At 36.8% G+C, this 24,942-nt stretch overlaps 1 protein-coding gene across 1 annotated transcript; it reads left to right on the top strand.

The window, feature by feature from the left end:
* The first annotated feature begins 899 nt into the window (after positions 1-899).
* chst12a (carbohydrate (chondroitin 4) sulfotransferase 12a) lies at positions 900-19,176 on the top strand. Its single transcript, XM_056453946.1, has 2 exons — positions 900-984; positions 12,763-19,176. The coding sequence occupies exon 2, from the start codon at positions 12,816-12,818 to the stop codon at positions 14,124-14,126; it is 1,311 nt and encodes a 436-aa protein (XP_056309921.1). The 5' UTR covers positions 900-984; positions 12,763-12,815; the 3' UTR covers positions 14,127-19,176.
* The last annotated feature ends 5,766 nt before the right edge of the window (positions 19,177-24,942 follow it).

The raw sequence follows: 24,942 nt of genomic DNA, 5'->3' as shown, positions 1-24,942 counted from the left end.
ATGAAAATTGGGTTGACATCAGAACCCAACATCAAGCCGACGCCAATGTCTAACTTCCATCCTAAAATCAACCAAATATCAATGTTTAATGATGTTACAGCTTGATATTGTGTGGATGTTACCACTATGATGTCTATCAGATTGGATTTTGGTTGCCATCCCTGATGAATAAATGTCAGTATTTAACGTCAATATGACGTTGGTTTAAGATGTTGCCTCGACTTTGAATTTTGGTCACTTTCTAACACAAGCTAAACTCTACCAAATAACATCATTTGACGTTGTTGTTTGACACCAAAATAACATTGTCCTCAGACGCTGGCTAGACGTTGAATTTTGGCCACCTGACATCACAACCTAAATTTAACCTAATATTAACGTCTTATGGTGTTGTGTGCCTGCTGGGCAATAACTAAATGCACTACAGAATGTTACGTTTACACACATCCACAAATTACATGTAAATGCATCAGCTTTTTACAGCGTAATACTCACTAACTCTTGATTACTTTGTAAGGTCTACTTTTCCCTCATACTTTAAGTAATATTTACAACACATACTTTTACTCTACTTGCACTAAATTTTTTTAGGCAAGTAATGGTACTTTTACTTGAGTAGGATTTTCAGTACTCTTTCCCCCACTGTTTATTCCCTACAATAGTTCAAGTAAATAGTTTATCCCTTACAACAGTTCAAAGTAATATCCCTTGTTCTGTGACACCTTTCAATGTGCGGTTATTTTCTTGCACATTACGTATATTTTAAAAAGAACGAGTGAAAAATAACGTTACACTTCTCAATAGTATGCTGACAGAAGTCATCTAACGTAGAATGTAAACGTTACGCAGAATCTCGCGTTCGCTGGGAAATCTCGCGAGATGTGCGCGGAGCACTGAAGCGCTGCTGTGTCAACACCCCGCGCACATCCCTCCTCAGCTGACGCCGTCTGCCTGCCTGCCGAGAAATCAGACTCATGCTATGAGGTGAGACCACAATCATTACAGCCATGATTTGACACGTTACACATTCATTTCGACCACAGCAGACTGAACATAATACTCGTTTAAGTGCGTGTGCTCGAATCACAGCCGAGCTAAAAATCCCAGGCACGAGTAGCTTCATGACTTCCTATGGAACAAAAAAGTGGCGTAAGGCACGTCTTTGCACTTGCTCTAGATCTGCTTTCATATCTTCGTATTGTCAGTGGAAAAACAAGCATCTTACGGTTTACCCGAAATCAGCAGAAAGGAAAGGGGCATCCGTACATGAATGGCTTGCTCGTAGTTTTCGCGGATAAGCTCGAATGTTTGCAGCTTCCTCCCACAGTCAGAGATGGTGTCAAAGAGCTGCATTGTGTCCAGCTGAATGTGAGGGGTCGCCTTTGCCTTTGAAATGAGCACGAGAGCATGGCAAATGTGTAGCCGCTTTGTGTAATTTCAGTCCTTGGAATAATAGTAATTGACCCAAATTTGTGTATATGTGTACATACACACCATCATAAATCAGAAAATCCGCAGCGGTTTGCATTTACGTCAGTATTTTTGAATGATTATTACGCCACGCTACTACGCACGCATATTTTGTTTGTAGTAGCATCATCATTCTGTTGTGCCGTGACGCCATTCACCAAACGAGCCAATAGTTGTGCGTTATCAGTGTCTTGGTTTCTGCCACACGCCAATTTTCACCAAATGGTTGTTCTCCAACTATACAATGATTGGTGAAAATTGCTGTTGTTTCCAGTGTAATATGTGTTCATGTTTTGCCTCTGCACTTTCTTTGAGCAAGATAATAATCACATTAATATTTGATGTCTATTTATTATTCTGTGAGTGCCCTGTAAACATTTTCTGGGTCATCCAAAAGCCCTGTGGCAGAGTAACTCTTGGTAGGGGTTACATTACTTACTAAATAAATCTGTTTAAACTAAAAATCCCTCTACATTATGTAAGGGATAATGTTCAGTCGAGCCAGTTAGTATGGTTAAACAAACCCTGCCAGAGTTTATTTTGTGATAACGGCTGCCTGACAGATATTTGCCAGATAAATATGCGCATGAAATCTATTTAAATGTTTACCTCAAGAAAAAGATCTGCAAAGACTGCATACATATATACACTGCAATGTAGCAAATCTGTAGTGAGTTAGTTTTTTCTGTAGACTTGGTAAGTAAATCACACAAAAAATGTATAATAACGGAGCACATGTGAATTGAAAATTGTCATTTATTTGCACCCAGGCTATCCAATATGTCTTTTTTCCACTTAAGTGGAACACGAAAGAGGAATTGTAGCTGAAAGTGGTCCTTGGTGATTCATAAAATCCAGCTCAATGACCACCTACACTCTGAGAGTCATAAAACGTATAGGCAAAACAAAATGAATGAGGACACACAGAGGTCTTATGAAGTTAAACGATCGTTTTATGCTGTAAACTGAATGTTATTGTTATTACACCATTGTTACATTTAGTACAGAATGCAATAAAAAAAAAATAAATGTTGCACTGAGGAAAAAAAGTCACCTACATTTTAGATGGCCTGTAGTAAGGCTGCGCAATATAAAAAAATTCATATGGGATATGAATGCAGTGATGAATGCAGTTTCATCAGATTAATAGCACTATTTTGGAAAGAACTCTTGAATACAACAGAGCAAAGAAAAAAGAAAGTGCTATGGTTTTCTGTAGTGTCAGACAATATTCAGCTACAGAATAATCAAATGTAATGTAAAATACAATGTATATACTTCATTGTAGGGATGCTCCGGTCAGGATTTATGCAGCCGATACTGAGTACCGATTCTTTGTCATGGTGATCAGTCGATACCAAGCACCGATTCTAATGCTTTATGCTTTATAATGCAAAAAGCACATTTTCCCTCTAAGTATGAACCTTAAGTAGAGATCTCGCCTTACCTAAGAGAACAAGTTAAGGATGCTGCATATAATCCCTTAAATGCGTCTCTTTTAACCATAGAGAAAATAATATAACACAGATATAAAAACTGGTAAGAAAAATTACAAACAAAGCAATTTGGAAACATTGATAAAAGAAGAATTCAACATGTCTTTCGGCTTAGTCCCTTTATTAATCCGGGGTCGCCACAGCGGAATGAACCGCCAACTTATCTAGCATTTGTATTATGCAGCGGATGCCCTTCCATCCACAATCCATCACTGGGAAACACCCACACACACTACAATTTAGCCTACCCAATTCACCTGTACCACATGTCTTTGGACTGTGGGGGAAACCGGAGCATCCGGAGGAAACCCACGCGAACGCTGGGAGAACATGCAAACTCCACACAGAAACGCCAACTGACCCAGCCGAGGCTCAAACCAGCAACCTTCTTGCTGTGAGGCGACAGCACTACCTACTGCACCACTGCGTTGCCCACAAGAAGTTATATTATTAAATATTTATGATTTAAAAAAAAAAAGTTGTTTGATGTAATAATTCCAGCCATCTTTTAGTGAACATGCAATATTTTCAAAAGAACTTTCAGTTGTTAAATGTAAAAAGGCCTAAATGCATGCAAGACCATTCAAATATTTTGCTCATCTCCAACTATTGTCAGCAGATCAACTATTGAAAATGGCTGCGCTTGCAATAGAACATCACTCACCTGAGTCACTCCAATAGATTGTATAAATGGGTCGCAACGCATCTGTATGTATTTTGGATGCTGTGAAGCGAGCGCATTGATCGCTCACGCCTCCAAATGTTGTACTTTTTCACTCCAAATGCTTCAATCTCTCTTGAAATGCCTTTACAAACACATGCAAATGATAAAATTTCACTCTGTTTTGGTTAAACTTTGGAGTTACTCAACAATTGTCATGCATTCGCAACTGGGTGCTAATCAACTATAATCCTAAGCAACATTGCATATGACTAATGGAGATACACACATTGCGATATCAATGCTGAACAGATATATTGTGCAGCCCTAGCCTGAGGGGTGAGTAAATTAAAGGATTTTCACATTTTTATTTTTTAATTAGCTCATTCTCTTCAAGGCTAGAAAATACTAAACAGATTTATAAAACTTCTTACCACCTGAAAAGTCTCTTTCAGATTATCTGGCAGCTCTGATTTTTGTGCTTATCTAAGTAGAATCTGCAATCATATGTGGTTTGAAATGCTATTCATACTATTCATATTCATACTATTCATAAGTCATATTTCTGGAGATCTGTTACACAACATTTGGCTACTGTTAATTTTTGACTCACCACATAAAATGTAAAGTAATCAGACACTATTTTAGGAAAACATGTTGTATGTTTTTGCTGTAAGTTGAGTGGAAAGTTACAATAACTTGCTAGTTTGTGGTCTATAAACCTCTTTGCATAATTAGGCCACTGAAGATGGCAGCAGGAAATGAAGCTGCACATGCCAGCATTATATATTTCTGCTGTTGCTTAAGGAGACATAATTCAGCACAAAGGCAACATGTTAATTTGTAAGACGGTGTCTGCATTGCAAACGTTGTTGCTGTTTTTTTGAAACCTATATTATGTATACAAACACAGTGCCATTGGCAGAAATCCAATGAAGATATTTTATAAAGAAAAAGTGCAGCTTCGTTTTTAATAATTATGATACTATGAAGCCAGATCAGTCTCAAAAATAACACATTTACTAAATAAAATGCATACATCTACAGCACAATTCACATGTACAAAATCCAATTTGTAAATTCATAAATGCACAAAACACAGTTTGTGAATTCTCAATTGAAACAAATAAATATTTACCCAAATTAATTGGATTTGTGTACTTATGAATTGCTTTAAATTTACGAATTGGATGTGTATTTATCAATTGTATTTTAAATTTTACAAATTGGATCTGTGTATGAATTTTGTTTTAAATTTATGAATTGGATCTGCGTATTTATGAATTTTGTTTTAAATTACGAATTGGATTTTGAAAATCTGAGTTAGATTTGTTTATCTATGAATTGTGTTCTGAATTTACAAATTAGATTTGTGTATGTATGAACTGTTTTTTAAATTTACAAATTAGAATTGTGTTTTGAATTTAGGAATTGTGTTTTGAATGTACTGCTTGGATTCTGAAATGGACCCTTTCACAAAACTGTTATGATGAGTTTAACATTCATCATAATCTTAAATCCTTGAAAGTAAATTTTTTTTTTTTAATTTTAAAAAAACATAACAAACATTTATATGTATTTATGTATGTATTATATCATCTTTGTGTCAAATCACAAAAAACAAATTACCACTTATGTGTGGTTCTATAGGCTGATTTGTACTTCTGCGTCAACCGCACGTATGCTCCAGCCAGCGCAGCCTTCACACGGTCGCATACCCCTTGCCGACGCTGACGTCTACCTGTCAAAAATTGTAACTACACATCGCAATGACGCATAGCGCAAGCTCTGTGATCGTTTGGCTTGGTAGTGCTGATGAGTGTGGACGGGGGTTAGAGGCGCGCGAACCTGTTGGAGTGAGTTTTTACAAATGTTGAGTCCCGTGAACGAGCTCCATATGGTAACATTTGTTTAAATTTTGATTAAAGCTCGGCGCAGAAGTATAATCCAGCCTTAATGCAGCATCTATTGGGCTGAGAGAAAATTTTACATTATTCTCTCCTATGGCTGCCATCATCAGTCTCACACTATTTGTTTTCTTTTTTCTGAAAGTCTTGATAACTCCATCGTGGAGTTTTCCTTTGATTATTTCAGCAAAAAGGGTTGTAAAAATTGTACTCTCCCATTCATTGCTCTCTAAGTTTACCCAACTATGACACCTTCCTCTACTGAGAAACCTGGAACTGTGAAAAGGGTCCATTCTGAATTGCATTTGTAAAGACGTTATTTTTTTTTTTTTGTCATGGAATTTTTATTCTTGCAAATAGCATTTTACATTTTATTACAACCCACAAAACAATCCCCAAATAAAACAATCAACATTTCAAATAAATAGGTAAATAAATAAAATAAGCAAAATAATAACATATAAAATAAAATACAGAGGAAAAAAAATAAATAAATAAAATTATAATATCAAACCATATACATACATACACATATACCTTCACTCAATCCACATCTAAGGTTTTTAAGTGATTAAAAAATGCAATAAATTGTTGCCATTTTTCAAAAAAGTGTTCTCCCCTACCTCTGATATTGTATTTAATTTTCTCAAGTTTTAAAAAGAAGACCAAATCTTTGAGCCACAATGAGATAGAGGGGGGTTGTGGGGAGGTCCAGGACAACAGTATTCTGCGTCTAGCGAGAAGAGATGTGAAAGCCACAATGTCAGCGTGTCTCCGGTTTAAAGGTTGACACTGAGAGGGAACACCAAAGATTGCGATTAAAGGGCAAACAGCTAACTTGACCCCCAGAATATCAGAAACAATTGTAAAAAAAGTAATCCAATAATTTTGCAACTTGGGACAAAATACAAACATATGACTAAGGTTACATGGTGAGAGTTTACATTTATCGCACATATCTGAAACATTGGGATATATTTTAGAAAGTTTGGCCTTTGAGAGATGAGCTCTGTATATAGTTTTAAATTGTATAAAGCTGAGTCTAGCACATGAAGTGGAGGTGCGCACATTGTCCAATACTACACTCCAGTAGTCATCTTCAAACTCTAAGTCAAGTTCCTCTTCCCAGGCCCTGATAGCTTTAATGTTATGAGAGTTATCCTTTGATAAAATAATTGCATATATCTTAGAAATGATCCCACTCATATGAGCATTCAGTTTAAATACCTCTTCCCATGGAGACCTTGTAGGCAAGGAGGGAAACTCAGAGAACAGAGAGGAAGCACAATGTCTAGTCTGAAAATAACGAAATAAGTGGGAGGGGAGCAGATTAAATAATGATGATAATTCAGAAAAATTTGCAAACATATTGTTAATATAGAGATCTTCAAAGCATTTCAGACCCTTCTTTTCCCAAAAAGAAAATACTGAATCGGAGAAAGGAGGAAGAAAAAGATGATTGTTAAGTATAGGGGCCATAGTCGATGCAGTAGTAAATTTAAAGTGACGCCGAAATTGAAAGAATATTTTGAGAGAAGCACACACTATTAGATTATCTGTATAATGCGAAGGGGACACTGGTAGAGAAGAGAACACCATAGCAGGGAGAGATGTTGAAGAACAGGACTTTGCTTCTAAGTTGCACCATGATAAAGAAGAGGCCTGTACCCAAAATATCAATTTCTGAATATTTGCCGCCCAGTAATAATACATAAAATTAGGCAAGGAGAGCCCTCCACTTATCCGACTTTTTTGAAGAGAACTTTTGGAAACTCTAGGAGATTTACCTGCCCATATAAAAGAAGAAATTAACTGATCTATATTCTTGAAGAAAGATTTTGGCAGAAACAAAGGAATAGCTTGAAAGAGGTAGAGAAATTTTGGAAGAATATTCATTTTTACAGCATTTATTCTGCCTAGTGGTGATAATGGGAGAGATGCCCATCTTGAAAAAGCTGATTTCATGTATGAAATTAAAGGTGTAAAATTTTCTGACTTTAAGGCAGAATAGGAAAGGGTAACATTAACACCAAGATACTTGAATTTAGATCTCTCCAAATGGAAAGGAATGTCATTCTGTTTTAATGTTTGGCCAGATTGGTTTATGGGTAAACATTCACTCTTCTGTAAGTTCAATTTATACCCAGAAAACTTACCAAAATCATTTAATAAACAAATTATGTGGGGAATAGATGCAATTGGATCAGTGATATAGAGTAATAAGTCATCAGCGTATAAGGCTAACTTATGTTCAATTCCTTTACGAATTATACCTTGAAATACAGGAAGTGTTCTAAACATTATTGAGAGGGGTTCAATAGCTATCGCAAAAAGTAATGGAGACAGAGGGCACCCCTGACGTGTGCCCCGAAACAAGTTGAAATACTCAGAATTAACACTGTTTGTATAAACTGAAGCTTGCGGGTCAGTGTATAGTAAGCGAATCCATGATATTAATCCATCCCCAAAACCAAACTCTTCCAGCACTCTAAAAAGGTAAACCCACTCTATCCTATCGAATGCTTTTTCGGCATCTAATGAAATAATTACCTCTGAGGAGTCGCTGCTTTGTTTTGAGTATATAATATTAAACAGAGTGCGAATGTTAGAAAACGAATATCGTCCTTTAATGAATCCAGTTTGTTCCTCTGAGATAATACTAGGAAGTATTGCTTCTAATCGAGAGGCCAGAATTTTGGCTAAGATCTTAACATCAACATTAAGAAGGCTAATGGGTCTGTATGAAGAACATAATGTTGGATCCTTCCCGTCTTTAGGCAATAGGGTTATAGATGCTTGTCTCAATGTTGGGGGCAATTTACCTAGATCTAAGGATTCCTTAAAAACAGACAAGAGCAGCGGAGCCAATTTGAAATTAAATTTCTTATAAAATTCCGATGGTAGACCATCAGGGCCAGGGGATTTCTTACACTGCAATGAGTTAATTGATTTGCTAATCTCCTCTAAGGTAATGGGTCCATCAATTTCAGACACTAAAATAGAATCAACCTTAGGGAAGTTAATACGGCCAAGAAATTGGTTTAATTCTTCTAGATTGTTAGAAGCTTCATTTGTATACAGAGAGGAGTAAAAGTTTTTAAATATGGAATTAATCTTCACTGGATCAGATGTTAGTGTACCATCAGGCTGTGCAAGTTGCGTAATAAAGCGTGAAGCAGCTCGATTACGAAGCTGATGGGCTAAAAGACGACTGGCCTTATCCCCATATTCGTAATAATTGCCACGTGTCTGTAACAAAAGTCTCTCTGCCTCACCTGTGGATAACAAATTAAATTCTGACTGCAAATTAAGCCTTTGTTTATTTAGCTCAGGAGTTGGGTTATGAGCATACTGGTCATCTAATGATTGAATATCATCAGATAACTTTTTTATCTTATTCCTACGCTCCTTATTAACATAGGCAGAATAAGAAATTATCTTTCCTCTTAGAAAGGCCTTTAAAGTTTCCCAAAGTAAGGAATAAGAGATTGAATCGGTCTGGTTAGTAAGGAGAAAGTCATCTATTGAGTTAGAAATATATTCACAAAAAGCCGAATCAGATAGAAGTAAAGAATTGAATCGCCAGGGTGATCGAGAAGTATGGGGTAAAATTAAGTTAATATCAAGACTTAGAGGGGCATGATCAGAAATAACAATAGGTAAATATTCAGAATCTACCACCTGAGTGATTAGAGAATTATTAATAAAAAAATAATCAATACGAGAGAAAGATTGATGGACATTTGAGAAAAATGAATATTTCCTTGCTGAAGGATTAAAGTGTCTCCATGGGTCAGTATAACCATTTTGAAGCATAAACTCAGAAAAAATCTTTGACATACCAGAGGGAACTTTCTTAATAGTACTGGATTTGTCCAATTCTGGGTCAATAACACAATTTAGGTCTCCCCCGAATATTAAAAGATGTGTGTTCAAAGCTGGGATCTTTGACAACAAATTCTGAGCAAAAATAGTATTATCAAAGTTGGGGGCATATACATTAACCAGTACTACTGGTGTTTGTGAAATTTTCCCTTTCACAATTAGGTATCTGCCATTCACATCAGAAATAACATTGTCTATAGAAAAGTGAACAGTCTTATTTATCAATATGGCCACTCCTCTACATCTGGAATCAAAGTTAGAATGAAAAATGTGTGATGTCCAACGAGTTTGAAGTCTGCCTTGATCCTTAAGTCGCAGATGTGTTTCCTGAAGGAATACAATGTCAGGTTTTTGTAGCTTCAAATGAGTCAAAACTTTAGATTTTTTAATTGGACCATTGAGTCCTTTCACATTCCAAGTCAAGAATCTAACTAAATTTCTGTTTTTGTTCATCCAATTGCATTAATATACAAGTTGAGAGAAGGCCACAAGCATAGGGAAGCACACAACAACAAAAATAATAATAAATAAATAAAATAAATAAATAAATAAATAAACAAACAACACCGCCCACCATCCCTCCCCACCCAGCTTTACCCTGAACATTACTCAATTTCTTCTCTCCATTCCCAAACAATGGAGGCAGAACGCCAAAACTTGTTAACCTCCGATGCACAAAAACTTTATATATCTGCATCTAAATCACGTGAGGTCACTCCCGAACATATAAAGCAAATGTCGTTTCTGGCAACAAGAAAAAAACGTTTGTCTGAACCAACTTGGTTAACAGTCATCAGTTAACGGAGTACAGCTGTTAATGCAATGATGTTTATTGCATATTCATCTCAGTGTGATGTCTAAGAAGTAGAATACCGTTCGTTGAGCACCGCTGGGCTTCTTTTGGGGCAGTCAAATTGAAACTTTTCATCGCCAAGGCTGATAATTAGGCGAGCCGGGAATCTAAGAGAGAATCTCACGTTCTTCTCACGTAAGCCATTTCTCACAACTGAAAATGCTGCTCTCCTTTTAGCCACACTAGAGTTATAATCAGGAAAAATGAAGATCTTGTGGTTCTGATAGAAGAGCTGGTTCCAATTCCCTCGCCGAACAACCTTTTCTTTATCGGTGAAGTAGTGAAACCGCACGATCATCACTCTAGCCCTTTGATTTTCCCGGTCGGCCGAAGACGCGGGGCCAATACGGTGCGCTCTATCCAGCAACGGAGGCGCTGGAAACATCTCTGATCCGAGCACGTCCTGGAAAAAGTGGGACATAAATGCGACCGGATCGCTCCCTTCTACTCTTTCTGGAAGGCCGATAACCCGGAGATTACAACGCCGAGAGCGCGATTCCAAGTCCTCCACTTTCTCGGTGAGTACTTTATTGGCTGAATTCAACTTTAGCACCGTCTGCTCCAGTGCTACAATGCGGTCGCTGTAACCATTCATGTGCTGATCAAGCTCGTCAATGCGTTGACCTTGTGCCTCGATGCTTGATTTAAAACTCTCAAAAGATGCAACAACTGGAGCAAGAGCAGCGTCAATTGCTGCTTTCACCTGTTCTGCGATGGTAGAAGTTAGTTCGGTGATCAGAGTGGCACGGAGATTTTCCAGATCCAGCGGCAGCCTGTCGCCATGACTTTCTGTCGCGGCCGCCGACGTTTTAAGTTTTTTCTGCCTTTCAGACGCCATAAATCCTTCCAAACTATAACCGTTTGATGCGCGATACAAAGAAGAAACCACCAAGTGTGTTTAAAGATTAAAACAGCCAGCTAGATATATTAAAAGATGAAAATGCTCGGGAGCTCACTTCAAGCGTGTCTACCCACTCACATGCTTAACCGGAAGTCCCCGTAAAGACGTTATTTTTGAGACTGATCTGGCTCCATATGATACAGAGTGTGGACAGTAAGTTGTTTACATAAGATTCCATTTGTATACACACATAATTTGATTTGAACCAATAGCTTAAATGTTTGCTACAAAATGACTAAGAATAACTTAAGTATGATCATGTGCCTTGTTTTTATGAAACACACAATATATTGAAAATTGATTGAAAAATGATCTGCTGATTTAGATGAGAAGTTACAATTAGTGGTTAATTGGGTACAGAAAAATAAGATGGGTTTTAAATTTGACAAAAACCAAAAGTATTGTGTTTGGATCAAGCTTTCAATTTAAATGTAAACCACAGTTAAATATGTCTGTAATGAGGGTGCCTATTGAACAGGTAGAGGAAATTAGGCTTCTTTGAGTTCTTCTTGACAGTAGGTTAAAGTGGTCAAAACAGATCGATAAAATGGTATTGTTATGGGAAGAGGTTTATCAATTATTAAGAGATCTGTACAATTTTTACCACAGTGCTGTATCTCTCAAATTGTTCAGGCAATTGTCCTTTCTTATAGATTACTGTCCAGTGGTATGGCCGAGTGCATCAAGTAAAGACTTGATAAATTACAGTTAGTCCAGAATAGAGTGGCACGACTAACTTTACACTGCAATAGAAGAGTTAATATTATGAAAATGCATAAAACTTTAGGCTGGTTATTGGTGAAGGATAGGGTAATTGTTTTTCTGTTGTGTATCATTAGAAATACTTCTGTGTCGAGTTCCAAGTGTATTGTACTGTCAACTTTTGTATATTAATGCTAGTCATAATTTTGAATGAATGAATTGCCATCAGACATTACATGCTTTGTAACAAGTAAAATGAGGTTAAAAAATTGTTGAAGAAGTATTTAATGGCACAATATTAAGTGGTTTGTTGATCTGGATGTTATGCATAAATTTTGGGTTTTTTATGTTTTTTGTTGGTCTTTGTTGTTATGTATCAATTTTGTTTTGTGTTTGATGGACCCCACGAAGAATAGTAGTGGCTAATGGGGATCCTGATAAGTAAAATAAAAAAACTATGTAATCTAAATTTGGCTCAAATATTTAAAACATGTCTGATGTTTTCTGCGAGATGACATTTTTGTCTTGATCTAAAAAAAAGATTAAAGAGAGATGATCGGAGACGGTTATATGTTCCTCAATTTCTGGTGAAATTTGTCAACTCTACCTGCCTAAAATGAGAATTCTAGCTTTTTAAGCCTACAGTTTAAATTGACATAGCACCACTTTGTTTTCATGGTAAGTGATGAAATATATTTTTTCTTTATTAAACAAAAATAGAACGCTCAGTCATGATTGAGCAGTCAGAAAGAAATTTGAATGCTTTATCATATAAAGAGAATCTAAAATGTTAGTTTTCTGTTGTGTAATGAGAACCACAAGATTGTGCCACATAGGTCAGCCACAGTCTTGACTTCCCTATTCTGATTTGTTTCTTTCTACTTCAGAGAATGATGAATGCGGTCTGGGCAGGTGCTTGTGTAATGGAGTTGAGGTGAGAATGGCACTTTCTCAATCAAAAGCAACCAAAATGGGAAAGTCAAGATTATTCCGCATTTTCATGATTGTGGGTGCCGTCTTCATGATCCTTCTTATAATCATATACTGGGATGATGTGGGGGCCTCCAATTTTTACCTGCACACTACCATCTCCGGGCCCCATCCATCGCGCCTCTCTCCACAGGGCCGTCGTGGGCCTGAAAAGAAAGTAGAGGAAGACAAGGAGAGCTCGTTCTTGACGGACATAGATGCGTTTGTTAACCAGTTTCTAGAAGGAACCGCAGACCCTACAGAACAGGTGCGAGGAGAACCCCCTCCTGGAGACCCTCACAATCAGTCCTCTGAGAAATCAGATGAGAAATTTGTCCCGAGACGAGAGTGGAAGATCCATCTGTCCCCCATTGACCCTGAGAAAAAGCAAAGGCAGGAAAATAGAAAGCAGCTGATCCAAGATGTGTGCGGCAACAAAAGTGTCTTTGACTTCCCCGGAAAGAACAGAACTTTTGACGACATTCCCAATAAAGAGTTGGATCACCTCATTGTGGACGACAGGCATGGGATTATCTACTGTTACGTTCCCAAGGTGGCCTGCACAAACTGGAAGCGCATTATGATCGTGCTGAGTGAGAGCCTGCTAGTGGATGGTGTGCCCTACCAAGACCCTCTAGATGTTCCTCAGGAACTCATCCACAACAGTAGCCTGCACTTCACCTTCAACAAGTTTTGGAAGCGCTATGGAAAGTTCTCACGGCATCTCATGAAAATCAAGCTCAAGAAATACACCAAGTTTTTGTTTGTTCGGGACCCTTTTGTACGACTGATTTCTGCCTATCGCAACAAATTCGAACAAGAGAACGAAGACTTCTACAAGAGATTTGCTCTTGTCATGCTGAAAAAGTACAGCAATTACACCGATCCACCGGCATCAGTGGTGGACGCCTTTGCCGCAGGAATTCGACCGTCTTTCTCAAATTTCGTTCAGTATTTATTGGATCCTAGCACTGAAAAAGAGATGCCTTTCAATGAGCACTGGAGACAAATGTACCGTTTGTGCCATCCCTGCCAGATAAATTATGATTTCGTGGGGAAGCTGGAGACCTTGGATGAGGACGCTGAGCACTTGTTGCGTATTCTCCGCGTAGACAATATCGTCGAGTTCCCAGAAAGCCATCGCAACCGAACGGTCAGCAGTTGGGAGCAGGACTGGTTCGCCAACATACCTTTAGAAACCAGAAAAGAGCTATACAGGCTCTATGAAGCTGACTTTAAACTGTTTGGATATTCCAAACCAGAGAAGCTTTTACACGAGTAATGCATTGATCATCAACTTTATCGGGGTGCTGAAAAGATTCTCACAGCACAATAAACAGGGGCAATGGGAGTTCCCGCTGCCTGGTTCTTAATGTTGCTCTTTCACATGATGCTGTTAATGAAGACTCTTTCACATGACTCCAGTCCGAGGGGTCAATGTTAGATTAGTTAGATTGATCCAGTAAGCTCCTCCAGATAGATTCTGTAATTGCAGACATTGCTTTCTCCATTGTTTGCTATTCCAAAGTGCAGTGCCCTCCTGTACGTGATGTGGAAAAAGCTATTATAACCATGAATTTAGAATATGTTCATAAATGATTCATTCACTCCCTCATAGTTAAATCATGGTCACAGTTTGCTCATTTAAATTTAGTTGACGCCATTTTACCTTCATATGATGTCTGTTTTAATGTTCAAATCATAGACTCATTTTAACAAATGAACAAAGAACAAAAAAAAAACTCACAGGGAACCTCACTTTACACAAAGCTTGTTAAAGGCTGATTTAGACTTTTGCGTCAAGCGCATGCGTATGGTCCGATGCAGCCTTCGCATAGCCCTTGCCATGGCTGACGCCAATGCTGGTGCGCACCTCTCAAAAATTTAACTACACACCGCAACGATGCATAGCTCAAGCTCTTTGATTGGTCGGCTTGTGTAAGTGTGACAAGTGTGGGCGGTGCTGAGAGCCGCGAGCCCAAATGGATCGAGTGTTTACTAAATCTCGAGTCCTGTGAAGGAGCTCCAGATGGAGACTTTTGTATTTACCTTATGAGTTGTTGCACTTAAAATGAGCAAGTTTTAGCTACTTGTATATTTACTGTAGCATTCAGGAAAAAACAAAACACCTGCGAAGAAACTCAACACAGAGCAACATAAAAATCTACTGCCAGCTAGCATTTTGGAAGTGTTATTGCAGAGCAACACAGACAGCGCGCAGAAGTATAAATGCACGGCAACGCGCAAGGCTAACGTGATTCGATTCTTATTTATATGGATTTGGTCCAATATCAATATTATAATAACTGGTTTTGATATTTAATATTTCATTTTAAATGTTCATTCTTAAATGTTATTAACTACACGTAATAAAACAGTTAAGACTTGTAATCAGATTACAATTTCAAGGCATTAAAATTCACAACGCCTAAGATCAATAAAAGCTCTTGTACTTTTCATGTTGAGTTTAGTTAAGTTATCTAATGTTGACTATTGGATAGTTAATAGTAGTCCAATAAATACTCACAGAATTTTCAAACAATATTTCCGCATGAATAGATGTGAAACGTCATAAAATGTGAAAATGTTTGAACTATTCAGAGAACCAGTTAATTTTTTAAGTGTTTGGTACAGCAAACTGTTAATATTGTCATTTCTTAAAAAGCACTCTAAAAGCTTAAATAATAATTCACAGTATTTTGAAGTGCCCACAATATTAATATTGTGCATATTCATTATCACAGTATATTGAATTATTGAATATCAGCATATGTCAATATTACAGTTTAAGAAATAAAACTGCTTTGTAATTCAAAACCGTTTTATAAAACATTTGTTTAACCATCTAAAACTAAACATTACTATTTATTTTTTTTAATAGAGCTAAGTGGCTAAAGTGGCTTTGCAGGGTCATCGTGTTGTTGCAGAATCTTGCACAGTATCTACACAGGGCAAGATCTTTGGATGCGTCTACACTGGATGTGACAAAGAGACCCATTTGTCCTCCATGTTTTGTTAAATTAGTGATGGATTGAAATCAAAGAATCCATATATTCACACAGCCCTGTGTAAAACGTGTGGTGCAACAAACTGGAACTGATTGAGCCAATCACAGTGCAGATGGTATACAATTTTATTTAATTAAAACCAGGAAAATGTGAGAAAAACGAGAGAACAAATGAAAACAACGTGGCCATATTTAAATAAAAACCTAATTAGCAAATGAGGATTACAATTTGAACCAAAATGAGTATAATGTGGCCACAATATAACTAAAGCAAAGCATTCAGTGAGTACAATGTGGAAATTATTTAACTAAAATGATGAAACGACAGATTTGACTGTGAGGAAGTGAATGAGAACAATTTTTTTCCCCCTCCACCACGTCATGTCCATACACAAGTATTGATGTTTTGCAAATATTTCATTATATGTTTTTTCCAGTGCTTGCCTTTTATTTTTGAAGGGCTTTTAAAAGCAGTGAAATGGGTTTTGGATGTTTTTTCTGGGTCCGCTGCCTTTGACATCAAAGCTCATGATAGTCAGTAGTGATGAGTTGGAGACCTTGTGATGCAGTTAGCTAATGAGCATTGCTATGATCTTACAGCACAAGTAATTGGCTCAAAACATGCTCTAGATGAAGAATTCAGTGCAGTAGACAACTCTCGGCACAGTAAAAAGTATGAAAAGCATAGCTGAGTGTGTCATTGGCTGCACTTTTGTTGCACTATGTTCAGTGCATCGAGTCCTGTGAAAGAGTCTTTTTGGTCTTTGTGGGCATTCAAAGCGATACAGTAGTGAATATACATTCCTTGCACACAGGTTACATTTGCTCGGTCCATTTCCCCCAAGTGTGTTACTATTATTTCTACAGACCTCAAGGACAATCTTGGAGAGAGAGATTTCGATGGTTATCGACTCAATGAAACCTGCACAATTTACTTTTTATTGATATTCTGAACAGTGTTCGAAAGAGACAAACTCGCCTCACCAGCATACCTGTCAACCCTCCTGTTTTTCTCGGGATTCTCCCGAATTTTACAATTCTATCCCGCTATCATCCCGTAAAGGTATTTTTCCATATTTCTTCTGTATTTTTAATCTTTCTATAAAGGGTGGCATTAAGTGGATACTCTGGGTTTTGGGTAACAGACATATACACATCATCATAATATTAAAACTATCTAAACACATGTCGATCTTGGTGGGATATCTTTTAAACAAATCGTGTCTTAAATAAGCATAAAAAGTTAGGAAAGCAGTCAAATGCTTTCATTTTAGACCTCTGTTAGTTAATGTGATCAAACAAAAAAAATCTAAATGAGAGATTAATTCCCTGCTCTTTAAACAGAATTTATTACAGACCATTTCAACTGTTTATTCACTATGAAACCGCTCCAGATAAACAGATTTAGTAATTTGGGGAGTTTCTTTTTTTTTTTTTGGGTGGGATTATCCCTTTTTTCACATCCCAATGTTGACAGGTATGCTCACCAGTGTTATTATATATGGTTGTAGCTCAGTGTATGTGATAATCCCAGCAAAACACCTTGGTCCTTCCATTTTAAGTTGTTTTAGCTGAACAACCACCAAATTAAAAATATGAGTTTTAAAAAAAAGTATTGTACATTTAGCAAGTGCACATATTAGAGTATTTTAGAATATTTTTGTAACCTTTTACAATTAAATGTGAAAAGTGAAGGCACTTTTTTGTCCTTGGGAAAAAAAGCTAGATAGCATTTTAAAATGCAAGCAAAAGTTTTACATATTTTTATTACAATCATAAAGGGATTTGCTGCTGCGCTCGCAGCGGTTTCTTTCTTTTTAAGGCATTTGTGTCTTTTGTGACAGAGAAACCTCAGTTTTTATGTTTCCCTTTTTTCCATTCCTTCTGGATTGTTGCAACCTTTTAAAGTAGTTCACGGTCTCTTTATTGCACAAAATTGGCAGTGTTCTGCAGTGAAGCAAGTAATGGAGTATCTGACATCAAAAAGATATTTCTTTGTTACAGAGACTGAAGTATTCCGATTATGGCCTGTTCTTGTGAAGGAAGTCTTGCCTTTCATCATTTTGATCCGTTTCTTCTATTAGTGTGTAGCAGGGACTCACGTCCTCTGATCTGCAGCATGCTATAGATGTTAGCATGCATGCCTTGCGGTCCTTTATTAAATATGCATCACTCACAAAAATGCTGTAGCAAACTAAAGTCATTGTTATTGATCTATTAGGCTTTTTGCATATTGATAGGAATATCATTGCAGGCACAGGGTATTTACAATTCTTTCTTAGCAAGAGTTTTTTGGCGTGGTAGGCTTAGTTAAATCACAAATGTCATTTTGTTTATATTGTAGTTTCTGCTCTAGCTGCGAGTTGAAAGTGGGCATGTGCAAAAAAAAAAGAGAAAGTATTTAAGGGTTTATCCTGATTATTTTTACGGTAATTCATAACCTAGAAAGTGTTTCTTTTAGCTTTCCATCATCGTGTTTTTGTGCTGCATTTTGCACATCGGATCACATGTATTAAACTCCTTAAGGCATGAGAGATGGGAGGATTAAGGAAGGTGGATTGTATATTATTGTATGGAATAATACTGTGGAGCACAAGTGTAGCATGATTGTTGTGAAAGTGAGAGGTCGGAGAGAATGAGACGCCACATTTCAGCCAGGCCTTTCCCGGACGCCACCATTTTGAATCGGTGCACTGTTGGGCCCGTTTGGTAGCAGTGCCTTTGGAGAAAAGTTTACACAAAGTATTTTTGTAAAGCAGGTCTCTGACTTGCTGTTAAAGCTCCTGCTAAAAAGAAAACAAATAAATAAAGAGTAATACTTACATGTGTTGCATCATAGGAAAGAATTTTTTTTTATGTGTGCCGCAGTTGTGGCTGTGCTGTTGATTAATTGTTGTTACATTGGTTCAATTGGTTAAACATTGGTTACTTTTTTTGTATACAGTAAATATCCACAAATTTGAAAAAGACACGTGCAGTTGCCTATGCTGTTGATTTCTGTCTTTGGTGCCACATTGTACAAAAAAAAAGTGTTATTGTTTTGTGATTGTTTTGATGCCAATTTTAAGTTATGTTTTCAGTCATAGGAATTTCTTAGCTGCATGAAATATTTTTCAGGACATCATACTGAAAGCAAAAGGGAAATCTTTGTCACGTTAAATCAGGTTTTAGTCTAAAAATGTGTTCTTGATTTTTGCCTTGTTTCCCCCTTTGGGCAATGTACATAGCTCTTATTTTATTTATTACAGTATTATTTAATGCTTTGAATTTCAAAAGAGAAAAAAAAAGGTCAATAAAGTTTATTGCATGGTGCAAACACTGTAAACTCTTCTTCTGTCTTTATTCTCTGTCTTTATTTTATCTATCGATGTATAAAACCTATTATAATATTCAGTCAAGGTAGAAATTATTAATACCCTAGCAAATTCTGACATTAAATTGTTGTTCAAGTGTAAATAAAACCTGAAAAATATGTATTCCACAATTTCCAGACAAAAAAAAAATTCTTGCCGGTTGATTAAAAGTATTTATGAGGGCTATGAATAGTTTCGGTCTTGATTGACTCAGTCAACTTTATTATCCTGTTTAGGGAAACTAAAATTGCTGCAAGGTGCCAAAACACAGGCAAAGTTACATGTACACATTACCAAAATATTACCAAACAACATACATGATTTTTTTAGATGCATCTCCCTCCCCGCTGGACTTCTATAATGACCTAATGGCCACCATTATAAAAGAATGTCTAATTCTGTTTGTCCTGCAAAGAGGAACTCTAAAACAACGTCCTGATGGCAGAGGCTGAAACACAGAATACTGCAATCCGGAGTGAATAAGAGACCATGAGCTCTCTTTTGAACATAATCACGGTAAATTACCGTTGGACCAGTTTGGTTAAAACCGATGATCTTTGCCTGCCACCTTCACAAGACTGTATATAACAACCTGACTCTAAATACACATTTGGTTTACGCTGATTTACAGTTGAAGTGAGAATTATTAGCCCTCCTTTGAATTTGTTTTCTCTTTTAAATATTTCCCAAATGATGTTTAACAGAGCAAGGAAATTTTCACAGTATGTCTGATAATATTTTTTCTTCTGGAGAACGTCTTATTTGTTTTATTTAGGCTAGGATAAAAGCAGTTTCTAATTTTTTAAAAACAATTTTAAGGTAAAAAATATTAGCCCATTTAAGTCTCCAGAACAAACCATCGTTATACAATAACTATTATCCAATTCAGTTTCCCTCTTCCTTGCCTTTAAAATGACAATTTAATTTTTTCAGTCATTGTAATTTCTCAGCTGCATGAAATATTTTTCAGGACATCATACAAAAGCAAAAGGGAAATCTTTGTCACGTTAAATCAGGTTTTAGTCTAAAAATGTGTTCTTTTGAGAATAAAAGATCAATAAAGTTTATTGCATGGTGCAAACACTGTAAATCTTCTGTCTTTATTCTCGGGCAAATTCTGACAATAAATTGTTGTTTCAATGTAAATAAAAGCTGTAAAACATTTTATTCCACAATGGTGCCTCTTGTGCACTGTCTTATTATATTTTGGGATTTGCCTGTGGCATTTCCAGACTAAAAATAAATAAATCTTGCTGATTGTTAAAAAGAATTTATGAGGACTATGAATTATTTCTGCCTTGATTGTATATAGCAACCTGACTCTAAATACACATTTGGTTTACACTGACTTATGTTCAAAATCAATATTTATTCTATTAATTAGGTGTCCTGAGCCATTTCTGTTCCTGGATTCACTGCTTTGGTTTCTGGAAATCTGACTGATTATTATCTGTGAGCAGTCTTTTCCATTACAAAATTGCCACGTTTAAGATCTGATTCCTTTCAAAATCAGTGATCTTCACTGCCTGATGTATTAAGTGGGTCTCAGACCCATTAAATTCAGATTCCCCCGCCATGTCTTCAAATTATGACCATTTTTTCAGTCATAGGAATTTCTCAGCTGCATCAAATATTTTTCAAAACATACTGAAAGCAAAAGGGTAATCTTTGCCACATTAAATCAAGTTTTAGTTTAAAAATGTTTTTCCCCCTTTTGGCAATGTACATAGCTCTGTGGCGTTTCCTGACAAAAAAAATTAAAAAAATTAAATCTTGCTGGTTGATTAAAAGTAAAAGATTTTAAGGCTATGAATGATTTCAGTCTTGACTGTATCCTGACTTTGTTTACACTGATTTATAATTCATGATCTGGTTTATATTGTAATTGTACTTTGCAATTACATTTTCAACAACAAAAAAATAAAAAATCAATTAATCAATAGAAAGTCTGAAAATGTCTTGGCAGAAAAGTATCAGTCTGCTTATCACTACATTAAAAGATATGTCATTTAAAAACATATTCAAACTTGCTTCAGGGGTAATTAATGTGTCGCTGCTCTTTGAGTAAGGGATTTATAACGATAAACAATAAAATCACAACATTTTAAAAAGCCTTTGTGCGCCTGGTGGTGGATGAGGAGATTCTTATGTAAAAAAATGTTTAAGCGCATTTGGTGTCCAGAAAAGTGCTATATAAATTTAAGGAATTATTATTAATATTTATTACATGGCTATTTTAAAACAGCACCTATGCATTTCGGCAACGGTTGCCTTCAGCAGGGTAACAGGATATGCCATTTAACTTTTCAATACAACTCAATTCAAAATAATTCAGCATAAGTGTAAAACATCCATCAAAACTAATTACTGAAAATACTTTTATAGATTTTAATCAAGGTCAAGGTCAACATTATTTATATTGCAGTTTAAAACAATACGAATGTTGACCGAAGTACTTCACAAACATAAAAAATTGGAGGACAAAATAAGCTACAATAAAATTAAATAAATTTAAAAAATGTGTATAGTCAATGAGTTCTAAAATAAACAAAAGAAAAAAATGTGTATCAATAGGCCAAAGAGAAGAGGTTTTGACAATGAAGCTCTAATTTTTTTAATAGATTTTTCTTGAAGTGTACAGAAGTTAGAGATGCCTTAAATAAGTTTAAGTGAGTTTTGAGTTATTTAAATGTAAAATACATAATATTTAAAAATTATATATCTAGTATCACCTTAATACAGGTAAAAATAAATTCTTATATAACGTTAAGTTATATACTAAGGCAATAAAATATTACAGAATGCTATGTCGAATGCTCCATAACCACTAGATGGCACAGAAGTACACTGCATTTTCAACGAACAAGCCAAACAATCATTTAAAGGCCTCACAATCTGCTCATGTGATCACAGCATTCAGCCATTCTGACTCTAAACCTACATAATCTTTTTGAAAGATTCCCCAATGCCCATTGGTAACCTATATGTGCAGTGTTTTTAGTATAATATGCCTATTAGGAAAGCTGTTCAGACTCACTTTGCTATTTTTAGGCTTCTTTTATGTTTTGTAGGTATTAGCAAAGTGCTGACGCAGACAGGAAAGATCAGTGAGTGGAACAGTGTGGTCACAGATGGACTGAGTTTTTCTCTTTCCTTTACAAAGCCCTCCATGAAAGATTCAGACAAGACAGGTTTTTCTCACTCTTTATTCCAACAGAAATATGATCAATACTTGTGCCCATCCGTCAACGTCACTTAAAGCTGTTAATACAAACTGGAAGGGATGTCATGAATAAAAGTGTTAACGCTATTTTTTGTTCTAGCTGTAGGCTTTTAGTAAATTAGAAATATCCAGTCACTGTCACGAAGAGGTGCGAGTGCCTTATTTGCTGTGTTTTGCGATTACGCTAGTAATGGGACAGATGTTAGCATTATAGTGCGATTTGCAGTAGTCAACAAAGACAGGAATCACAATTTATCGATGATTTGTATGCGGAGCCGCAGCGTTTTATCTTAAGCTACAGACCCTACAGATATGTGCAATAGAAGATAAATGCAGCAGAATTTTTCAAGTTGTTTTCATCCACAGGCTAAACAAAAAAATAAATGAATTAAAACAGTCTGTTCTCTGCTTAAACGAACGATGCGCTTTATAGCCTAAAAATCTATATTTATTCCATTAATTGGGCCTCCAGAGCCATTTCTGTTCCTGGATTCACAAAACTGCTTTAGTTTCTAGAAATCTGACTGATTATTTGCTGCAGATCCGTAAGGTACATTTGAATTACACCATCAACTGTCTATACATCCAGTATTGTATCTTTTTGAAACACGCTTGAAATATATGTACTAGCAATTGCGTAACAACTGTTCAGAGCAACATACCAGCCCTATTCAACATACCGAACTCTTTCTGAAGAACTTTTCATTACATCTTCTTATGTACATTGATAGTTTTCTTTTTATTAATGTAACCCACCGGTCCTACTTCACCCAACCCGCTCTGAGCTGGAATTGAACTGGCGACTCTCCTCATAGGAGTCGGTTGCTCTAACAAGGAGGCTAAAGATCATGGCCCCTATTGTCTTTTGCTTGAGTACCTTTTGAGGTCATAGGAGTGAGGTTTACCTGCAAAGCACTTTGCTACCTGGCCTCCGTTACACTCACCGCCCTAAACCTCACTCATATCCCGGACGAGCCCCCACATGTAACCCACCGGTCCTACTGCACCCAATCCGCTGAGCGACTCTCCGCATAGGAGTAAGTTGCTCTAACAAGGAGGCTAAAGACCTTGGCATCTACTGTATGTCACTAGAGCACCTTTTGAGGTCATAGGAGTGAGGTTTACCTGCATAGCACTTTGCCGGCTGGCCTCTGTTACACTCACCACCCTAAATCTCACTCATATCCCGGACGAGCCCGCACATGTAACCCACCAGTCCAACTGCACCCAACCCACTCGGCGACTCTCCGCATAGGAGTTAGTTGCTCTAACAAGGAGGCTAAAGACCATAGCATCTACTGTATGTCACTAGAGCACCTTTTGGGGTCAGAGGAGTAAGGCTCACCTGCATAGCACTTTGCTAGCTGGCCTTTGCTATACTCACCCCCATAAACCTCACTCCTATCCCTGACGAGCCCCCACATGTAACCCACCAGTCCTACTGCACCCAACCTGGTCTAAGCTGGGATCAAACTGTCAATTCTTTGCATGGGAGTCGGTTGCTAAAGTCGGGAGGCCTTTAGTGTCTGTTACTAGAGCACCTTTTAGAGGTCAGAGGAGTGAGGTTTAAAGGAAGGTTTTTGACCTTCATTCAATCTGTCACCATGTGTCATATTTTTGTTATTTTATATTATATTTTGAATGTGGAGATGTTAAATTATTAGATTATTATAAATATTGAAGTGACATTTGTTCAAATGGGTGATTCATTCATTCGAGCAGATGACCGAATCTTTGAATGGGTCACTAAATTACTGACTGACCTGATTCATTTGGAGACATACATTCTGTTGGAATATATAGCCATTTCCATGCATGTTCAATAAAAAAGGTCAGGAGAGGATTTTCTTCAATGTCCAAAATATTTGTATTTTATTAGATACAAATGAATAAATAATTTGACAGAGCTCTGGGTTACGTCACACCAATGCAATACAAGAATTACATTCAGGAGGTTCGCAACAAATTTACATTTGTCTGACTCCAGCATTTATACACAGCAGATATTAACAGGTGGAGTTTTGGTGTAACATCAGTCATTCTGCAGTCCTTTGGCTGTTGCACCCAAACATACTTCCTCTTTCTGCAACCCTTCTCTGCATATCAGAACTGAATGGTTAACTATATATATTTCACAACTTCCTTCAGCTTCTTGTGCCAGTAAACACGTTTAGACTTTTTGTGGCAGGAAGTCTGGAACAAGCACCCCCTCCCCCCCAACTATTTTTATTCTCTGCTGTTCTCCTCTTGTTAGCAGTTCCTTTTGCGAAGGTATGTTTGGTTAATATATGGTATCATACAAAAGAGAAAGATTGATTAATCTGTTGTTAGTCTAAAAACATTTTTCGAATAAAACATAAAGAGACAAAAGTAATTAAAATAAATTCCTTTTCCCACAATTCATTCATCAACAAAACTGACTTCACTGTGTCCAAAATACCATGCATCCTGTCTATATTATACGTGAAAGACATTTCCTAATCGAAAAACAGTAGGTGAGGACTAGAGGTCTTCT

This window comes from Danio aesculapii, chromosome 3 (assembly GCF_903798145.1).
Source record: "Danio aesculapii chromosome 3, fDanAes4.1, whole genome shotgun sequence".
Taxonomy (NCBI): Eukaryota; Metazoa; Chordata; class Actinopteri; order Cypriniformes; family Danionidae; genus Danio; species Danio aesculapii.
This window is presented reverse-complemented; position numbering and strand designations above follow the sequence as displayed.